At 40.8% G+C, this 10,043-nt stretch overlaps 1 protein-coding gene across 10 annotated transcripts in view; it reads right to left on the bottom strand.

The window, feature by feature from the left end:
- Window positions 1-10,043, bottom strand: part of LOC143021739 (carboxypeptidase D-like) — a 241,539-nt gene that overhangs the window by 138,769 nt on the left and 92,727 nt on the right. For all 10 annotated transcript variants that reach the window (XR_012965996.1, XR_012965998.1, XR_012965997.1 and 7 more), the window contains one exon: window positions 6,131-6,255. Coding sequence is in view for 7 of the 10 variants with exons in the window: in XM_076179426.1 (XP_076035541.1) it covers window positions 6,131-6,255 (125 nt within the window). In the remaining 3 variants the exon portion in view is untranslated. The remainder of the gene's footprint in view (window positions 1-6,130; window positions 6,256-10,043) is intronic.

Here is a 10,043-nt window from a genome sequence, read left to right as displayed (position 1 = left end):
GAGAGAGTCTTTGGAAAGAATACATTAGGAAGAGAAGATAGAGGGAGATAGAGAAAAGAAGAGATTGAGAAGTAGAGAGAGAAGGAGAGAGGAAGATGAGAGAGGAGAGAGAGGAGTAGAGACGTGGAGTGAGAGAGAGAGAGAGAGAGAGAGAGAGAGAGAGAGAGAGAGAGAGAGAGAGAGAAAGAGAGGGAGAGAGAAAGAGAGAAGAGAGGGAGAGAGGGAGAGAGAGAGAGAAGAGAGAGAGAGAGAGAGAAGAGAGAGGGAATGAAGAGAGAGAGAGAGAGAGAGAGAAAGAGAAGAGAAGAGATTATGAGAGAAGATGAGGAGAGGAAGCAGAGAGAGATGATGAGAGATGAAGAGAGAGGGAAGAGATGAGAGTGAGAGAGACGGAGTAGTCGACGAGAGGATTGAGAGAGATGAGAAGATGAGAGAGAGGGTAGATGAATGTGAGAGAGAGAAAGAGAGAGAGAGAGAGGAGGTTGGAGTGCAGAGAGGAGGAGAGAGAGAGAGAGAGGAGAGAGTTTAGAGGGAGAGAGAGAGAGAGAGAGAGAAGAGAGAGAGAATAGAGAGAGATAGAGAGAGAGCGAGAGAAGAGAGAGAGCGAAAGAGAGAGAGTGATGAATGAGAGAGAGAGAGAGAGAGAGAGAGAGAGAGAGAGAGAGAGAGAGAGAGAGAGAGATGATGAGGAGAATGAGGAGAGAGGAGAAGAGAGAGAGAGATTAGAGGAGAGAAGAGAGAGAGAGAGAAGAAGAAGTAAAAGAAGAAAAGAGTGAGAGAGATGAGAAGAGAGAGAGAGTGATGGAGAGAGAGAGAGAGAGAGAGAGAGAGAGGAGAGAGGACGAGAAGAGAGATGAGAGAGACGGAGAGGCAGAAAGGAGAGAGAGAAAGAAGAGAAAAGACGAGAGAGAAGACAAAGAGAGAGAGAGATATGAGAGAGAGAGAGAGCAGAGAGGGAGAGACGAAGAGAAGAGATAGAGGAGAGAGAGAGAGAGATGTGAGGAGAGAGAGAGAAGGAGATAGAGGCAAGAGAGAGAGAGAGAGAAGTGAGAAGAGTGAGAGCGAGAGGAGAGAGATTTTGAGAGAGTTGAGAGAGAGCAGAGAGAGAAGTGAGAGAGAGAGAGAGAGAGAGAGAGAGAGAGAGGGAGAGAGGGAGAGAGAGAGAGAAGAGATAGATAAGGGAGAGAGAGATAGAGGAGAGAGATGAGAGATGAGAGAGAGAGAGGAGACGCTCGCGAGAGAGAGAGAGGGAGGAGAGAGGAGAGAGACGAGATGAGAGAGAGAGAGAGGGTGAGAGAGAGAGAGAGAGAGAGAGAGAGAGAGGAGAGAGGGGTGTGGAGAGAGATGAGAGATGAGAGAGAGAGAGAGGATGTGGAGAGAGAGAGAGACGAGAGAGAGAGAGAGAGGGAGAGAGAGAGAGAAGAGAGGAGGAAGAGAGAGGCGAGATGAGATGAGAGGGCTTTGATGATTTGAGAGAGAGGAAGAGAGAGAGAGAGAGAGAGAGAGAGAGAGAGAGAGAGAGAGAGAAGAGAGAAAAAGAAAGATAAAGAGAGAAGCATAATAAAAAGAGAAAGAAAGAATAAGAGAGAAAGAGATCAAAATATATAGTGTAAGAGAAACATTAATAAAAAATAGAGAACGAGGAGGAGGAGAAAGAGAGCAAGAGAGATATAGAGAAAAGAGAGAGAAAGAAATGGAAGAAGGACCCTTTTGTCGTACATACGGACGATCTAAGGATGTAGCTGTGGTTTGTCTGTGTCAGCCAGGGAGATGGTCACAGACGAACAGCTGAACGGAAGGGAGGCTGAGGGGTAAGCGCGCAGCTCTGCGATGACACCAACTGGAACGCCATCCTGGGCCTAAGGGTTATTTTTCCTCCAACCTCCAATTAATCGGCGGTACAGCCCACCTCCTCCAGAACCTTTTCCGCCGTGAAATCGCTCCATGGCAAACTATCTTGTTTTTTCTCAACAGAAATACATAGAATGTCATTTGATACGCTGCTGGAGGAAAATCATTTTCCCTCCAGCGTATCATCAGAGTCCTCCCCGAAAGGTGCTATGGGCTGCACATCTGCTCCAAGAGTCTGTTGATGGTTTTGTCTTGAGATGGGACCTCGCATGTGGCATCATCTTATGTTTGATACTGTTGGTACACTCTGCACTCTGCACTCTCAGTACTCTTTGCATTCTTTGCACTGCTGGTACCCTTTGTACTGTTGGCACTCTGTTGGCACTGTTGGTACTCTTTGCATTTTTACCACTGCTGGTACTCTGCACTGTTAGTATTCTTTGGGCTGTTGTTACTCTTTGGACTGTTGGTGCCCTTTAACACTGTTAGTACTCTTTGCACTGTTGGTACTCTTTGGCACTGTTGGTACTCATTGGCACTGTTGGTACTCTTTGTACTGTTGGCACTCTTTGCGCTGATAGTACTCTTTGCACTGTTAGTACTCTCCCCATTCTTTGCATTATTGATACTCGTTGCATTTTTGCACTATCGGTACTCTTTGGCACTCTTAGCACTGTTGGTACTCTCGGTATTTTTGCACTGTTGGTATTCTTTGCACTTTTTGCGCTGATGGTCCTCTTTGCACCGTTAATACTTTTTGCATTCTTTGCAGTATTGATACTCTTTGCATTCTTTGCACTGTTGATACTCTGCATTCTTTGCACTGTTGGTACTCTTTGCATTACTGGTACTTTTTGGTACTTTAATCATACTTGGTACTCTTGGTACTCTTTGCACTGTTGACACTCTTTGTACTGTTAATGCTCTTAGCACTGTTGATACTTTTTGGCACTGTTGGCACTCTTAGCACTGTTGGTACTCTTTGCACTGTTAGTACTCTTTGCACTCCTAGCACTGCTGGTACTCCTTAAACTGTTACTACTCTTTGGAACTCCAAGCACTGTTGGTACTCTTTTCGCTGTTTCTACGAACACATAGTTGCTACACGTGACTGCACCCTCCACATAGTTCTTCTCCGTATTGGAGAAGTCTCGAATCCAAAACTTTCCAATATTGGGAACGAAAGCATCTCTCGATTTTTTTTCCTATTTAACTAAATTTAAATACTTTCTTCTTTCCATTATTGGGAATTTCCGAAATTCGGGAGTTTCCGTTATTTGGAAAGAAAACGGGGGAAGGCTGCGAGTGTGTTGCCGCGGGAGTAACACAATCTTGTCGTCGAACTTTATATTTTCTGTTACGGGAACTGTCTGTGAAATGTTCGTATTGTGGAGGAGGTAGGAGAGAATGCAGAGGTGGTGGTGGTGGTGGTGACAGTGGTGGTGGTAATGGTGATGGTAGCGGTGGTAATGGTAATAGTAATGGTAATGGTAATGATAATGGTAATGGTGGTGGTGGTATTGGTGGTAGTCGTCGTGGAGGTGGTGATGAAGGTGGACGTAGTGGTGGAGGTGGTGATAGTGGTGGTGGTGATGGATCAAACAAGATAAGTGTTGAAAATAAGCATAGTACCAACGACTCCACACATGATCAAAGAGCGTAGTATTACGTAATCATTACATAGCATAGTACTACTGAATAGTAGCACCAAATTATGAGAACGTGGAACTAATGAAATAGGCGAATTAGCTGAGAATATTATTAGTGTTACAGACTAGGAGACCATGCTACTGTAAACACGAACCAGATGAGAGAGAGAGAGAGAGAGAGAGAGAGAGAGAGAGAGAGAGAGAGAGAGAGAGAGAGAGAGAGAGAGAGAGAGAGAGAGAGAGAGAGAGAGAAAGATAGAAGAGAGAAAAGAAGAGAGACGAGAATATTGTGAGAGACCGAGAGACAGAGAGCCAGAGAGAGAGAGTGATGAGACGAGAGAAAGGACGAGATGAGAGAGAGAGAGAGAGAAGAGAGAATAGTAGTGCCATATACTATCAGACCCCTACACTAATCAACTCTTAGATAAGTATAGTAGTACCAGACAGGTAGTGCATAGTGGTGGTGGTAATGCTGGAGATGGTGTTGCTGTTGGTGGTGGTGACGGTGGTAGTGCTGGTGGTGCTGACGGTGGTGGTGGTAGTGGTGGTGATGGTGGTGATAGAGGTAGCAGTGGTGGTGATGGTAATATTGGTGGTGGTGGTGGTGGTGGAAGTGGTGGTGACAGTGGCAGTGGTGGTGGTGGATGGGAGACAACGGATCAGCCGACCATTCATCGATTGTGCCCCTACGGACTGCGCACTACCTCCTCCTCCTCCTCCTCCTTCTCCTCTTCCTCTTCCTCCTCCTCCTCCTCCGCCGCCGTCCCCTTGGCCTCCGCCATCGTTCCCCTCCGCCCGACGCCCCAAACCATCGAAATACTCTCGCCCCTTCCCAAGTCCTCGTCAGTTTATCCTCTGGGTTGGCCCGTGTTTTAAATGAATGAATAAATGCAAGAATAAATCAATCAATATATACAAATATGAATAAGCGAATAAATAAATACATACATATATATATATACATATATATATATATATATATATATATAGTATATTTATATATATATATATATATATACGTGATATATGTATACCACACACACAAACACACACACCCAAACACACACACCTCACACACACACACACAAACCACCCACACACACACACACAACCCACACACAACAAAGCACTACACACATACAATATATAATAATATACTATAATTTATATATAATATAAATTTATATAATATATATATATAGATATGTGTGTGTTGTATTGTATACAACACAAAACACCACACACACACAACACACACACACACACACACACACAACCACACACCAACTCACACACACACACGAACACACACACACGCACACACTCACACCACACAGACACACACAGCATATATTATTTTATATATACTATATATATATATTATAGTATATATATATATTCTATATATAGTATTATATATTGATAGTTACCCATTTTATCAACCACAATGCACCTTTAATTCTAAGCCATCAACATCGGGAGACCCAAGGAGGCCAACATGAATGAAAATGAATTTGGAACGTGGTACGGCCACGGACTCGAAACCCGGCTAGCACGTGCACGTGAAAGTGGGTGTAGTGACTTAAACCGATTGATTGAATTTGATGGAGCAATCGGTTACAGTTCCCTACCAGCACTTGTCAAGTGATAGCGGGTTCGAGTCCTTGGGCCGTACCCACGTTTTCAATATTGCTTGATGGCTCCCCGGATCTACCGATTGTTGATGGCTTAGAATTCAAGTGCATTGTGGTTGATATAAAATTTAATTATCATATGCACTGGGACCCATTCAGTGTTTGTACTATGATTATATATATATCTTATATACTTATATATATATATATATTATATATATAAATATAATCTAGTATTTATATATGTAACACAACACACACACACACACACCAACACACACACACTACACACAATACACACACAACAACTATATTATATATATAATATATGTGATATTATTTATAATATATATATTATTTTAGTATATATATTATATAATTGTTGACAGTAAGACGGGTCAAACGTCCGGCAATGATGAGAGAGTGAGGTCACTATTGGACCTGTTCCTAATTCCCGCCTAATGTGCTTCTTTTGCATATATAAGGTCATTGCTACCTTACTCTGTACCTTTGAAAATGTCTTAAATAGGCGAAAACGTTCGGACACTTCATTTTATTTTCGAACTGGTTTTATTACACATTTTGTGAATCACCTGTTTTTTGTGATTTATTCATTCGCATATATATATATATATATAATATACATATATATGTACATATATATATATATATATATACATATATATATATACATATGTACATATATATATATACATATATATATATACATATATATATATATATATATATAGATAAATAGATAGATAGATAGATAGATAGATAGATAGACATATAAAAATAAATAAATACATTAAGACAAAATAATCAATGGTATACAAAAACGCTTCTTCACTGCTTTTCAACAGACTCAAATAATCCGTTGCTTGCCAGAACAAAGTCAACAAATGGCATCACCTCAGCCTTTATGCCACTTCGAAGAACGAACACACTTTCAGCCCCGCCCTCCTACAGACCAAACGTTCGCTTTCGACTTACCTTGCACGGTCTTGCCGATGGAGTAGAGCGCCGTCAGGTTCGGGTAAGTGGCACTCATGGCCCTCAAGAAGGACGTCATCGAGGTGTAGTCGTGGTACTCGAACTCCAGGGAGGGCGTCGGGCTGCTGCCAAGGGACACACAAAGAGAAAGGTATTAGGGGCTTCATGTGCATATGGATGTATATATATATATAATCGGAAAAGTTTCCGATAACATGATTCCTGGACTCTAGATCTTTACGAACAAACACAACACAACAACAACACACCCAACACTCACAAACACCCAACACACACACACACCACATACACAGCACACACAAACACACACTCACCCTACACACACAACACACACACAAATACACATACACACACACACACCCACACACACACACACACACACACACACATATATATATATATATATATATATATATATATATGTAGATATATATATATATGTATATATGTAAATATATATATACATATATATATATTTATATATATATATATAACATTCGTATAGGTTTACAATATAATAAAACCCCTAGGAGCCCAGTGTGATAAACCCCTTTACAGACTGATTCGGCTGCAACATATTTTGTCCGTTGCTTCCGATACTCGTGAAATGGAAGTCCGTTGAAACAAGAGATGAATATGTATATATATATATATATATATATATATATATATATATGTATGTATATATACATATATAGGTGTGTGTATGTGTGTGTATGTATATATAATATAATATATTATATTTATATATATATATATTGATGAATCTATATATATATCACTGTCCAGTAATGTCGTTACACATTAGTAATTGCACTAAAACCCACTATTATTTGGATTTAAGATATGTATGTTCTCTTGTCTATGTATTCCGCTTGAAGAGGATCACAGCAAGTGATCGAAATATACGGAAATTCGTTACTTCCTTCTTTTCTTAAATCCAAATAATAGTGGGTTTTTAGTGCATATATATATATATATATATATATATATATATATATATATATATATATTGATATATCGTGGTAGGGCAGCAGATTCCCTCTAGGGCATATCCTGCTAAAAATGACGGCAAAAGAGTTAGTAAATTAACTATTTGAGTGAGCTCTTATGCTTTCGAGAAGTAGGTTTCTGATTGGGGGAGAGGGAATGAATCAAATTTCCAAGACTCATAGGAAACAATAATGATCATAAAAATACAGAACACAACAAATGAAATAGAAGAAATTAAATCAGAACAAAATAAACATCAAAACTTTCGCGGATTCGGCTGCAACATATTTTGTCCGTTGCTTCCGGTATGCGTGAAATGGAGGTCCGTCAAAACGACATCTGCAAAACCTCTTGATATCTATTTTGTTCTATTTTCATTTCTTGTATTTTGTTTGTTGTGTTTTGTATTTTTGTGATCATTATAATCTTTGTGTCTCCTATGAACGTTGGAAATTTGAATCATTCCCTCTCCCACTACGACAAATCTATTTTTCGAAAGCTTAAGAGCTCACGCAAAAAGTTAATTACTGACTCACACACACACACACATACACACACACACACACACACACACACACACACACACACACACACACACACACACACACACACATATATATATATATATATATATATATATATATATATATATATATATATATATATATATATATATATAGTAAAGGCATAAGAGGGTCTGGGAGTTTTCGGAACGGCACCCTAAGGTTTGGGTCTTTTAATGTGCGTGGATGTGGTACAGATGAGAGTAAAAGGGAAGAGATAGGTTGTATGTTTGTGAGAAGAAAGATGGATGTGTTGGCTTTGAGTGAAACTAAGTTGAAAGGGAAGGGTGAGTGTAAGTTTGGGAGTGTAAGTGGGAGGTTATCAGGAGTGAGGAGAGGGCGAGGGAGGGAAGGGGTGGCTATTCTAGTAAGTGAAGAGATAGGTAAACGTGTAGTGGAGTGGAAGGAGGTTTCCTCAAGGATAATGTGGATGAAGGTGAAACTGGGAAAGGAGATGTGGGTCTTTGTAAGTGCATATGGGCCTGGCAGTTAGAAGAGTGTAGAAGAAAGGGAGGCCTTTTGGATAGATTTAAATGAGTGCATAGAGGATTTAGGGAGAAATGTCAACGTAATAGTACTGGGAGACCTTAATGCTAGGGTAGGAAATGGTCTAATTGAGGGAGTGGTTGGGAAATGTGGAGTTCCAGGAATAAATCGTAGTGGAGAGTTGATGGTGGAAATGTGTCTAGAAAGAGAGTTGATGATAGCAAACACAGTGTTTCGGAAGAAAGTCAAGCATAAGTACACATGGGAGAGGGTGGTGGATGGAAGGGTGGTAGATAGAGCTTTGATGTATTATGTAGTGGTAAATAGGACTGATAGGAAGAGTTAAGGATGTACATGTGCTAAAGGGAGAGGGTGGGGGAATATCAGATCATTTTTTGGTGGAAGGTAAGTTAAGAGTGGAGGATAGGTAGGGAGGTGCTTAGAGTGAACTCTTTAAGGGAAAATGAAAAGGAGAAGGAGTACGAGAAGAAGATGAAGGAGGAGTGGGAGGGTGTGAAGGATAGAGTAGAGCTAGGTGTGGATGAGAAATGGGGATGGTTCAAGGAGGAAGTCACAAAGTGTGCAAGGATGGTGTGTGGAACAAGATGGACAGGAGGAAATAGAAGGAAGGGTAGTGAATGGTGGGATGAGGAAACAAAGAAGGTTGTAGAAGAGAAGAAGCGAGTTTTCACAGATTGATTACAAAATAGGACGAGGGAGTCATATGAGAGGTACAAAGAAAAGAAAAGAGAAGTAAAGCAAAAGGTAAAGGAGGCAAAGAGGAGAGCAGATGTGAAGTGGGGTAAGAGTATGACAGAAAAATTTGAATGTAATAAAAAGATGTTTTGGAAAGAAATTAAGAGGGGAAGAGGAGGCGAATCAAGTAGAGAAGAAAAGGTAAAAGGTGCAGATGGAGAGATGATAATGGAATATTTTAGGGAGTTGCTAAATGTGAAGGAGGATAGGGAGGAAAAGATAGTTGCAGTGGGAAATGCTAAGAAAATGACCGTGATGAGTGAGGAAAATGGAGGAGAAATAAGGAAGGATGAAGTGAAGGCAGTTGTTAAGAATGTCTGAAAAAATGAGGTACAGTGATGGTGGACTGGCTGGTGAGGTTATTTAATGTTTACTGGAGAGAGGGTAGGGTGCCGGAGGACTGGAGGAGTGCCTGTATAGTTCCTCTTTACAAAGGAAAAGGGGACAAGTGTGAATGTAGTAGTTTCAGAGGGATTAGCTTATTAAGTGTAGTTGGGAAGGCTTATGGGAGGATCTTGATTGAGAGGATTAGGAGAGGAACAGAAGGAGTAATTGGTGAGGAACAGTGTGGATTTAGGACAGGTAGAGGTTGTGTAAATCAGATCTTTGTGGTAAGACAGATATGTGAGAAAGCTATAGGAAAGGGGAAGGATGTTTTTTGGGCTTTTATGGATCTGGAAAAGGCTTACGATAGGGTAGACATAAAGGCACTGTGGGAGGTTATGCAGATATATGGGATAGGAGGAAAGCTTCTAGGAGCTGTCAAGAGTTTTTATGAGAGTAGTAGAGCTTGTGTTAGGATTAGAAATGGAGAGAGTGAGTGGTTTGAGATAAAGGTGGGACTTCGTCAAGGATGCGTTATGTCGCCCTGGCTGTTCAACTTATACATGGATGGGGTAGTGCGAGAGGTAAATGCAAGGGTAGTGGGTCAGGGATTAGAGATGGTTAAAGAAAATGGAGAAAAGTGGGAGGTGAGCCAGCTGTTGTTTGCTGACGACACTGCGCTTGTAGCAGGATCGGAGGAGGGATTGAGGAAGTTGGTGACAGAGTTTGGGAGAGTATGTGATAGAAGAAAGCTAAAGCTAAATGTGGGT

The sequence above is a fragment of the Oratosquilla oratoria genome, chromosome 42, assembly GCF_046742065.1.
Source record: "Oratosquilla oratoria isolate Oo_2021 chromosome 42, ASM4674206v1, whole genome shotgun sequence".
NCBI lineage: Eukaryota > Metazoa > Arthropoda > Malacostraca > Stomatopoda > Squillidae > Oratosquilla > Oratosquilla oratoria.
This window is presented reverse-complemented; position numbering and strand designations above follow the sequence as displayed.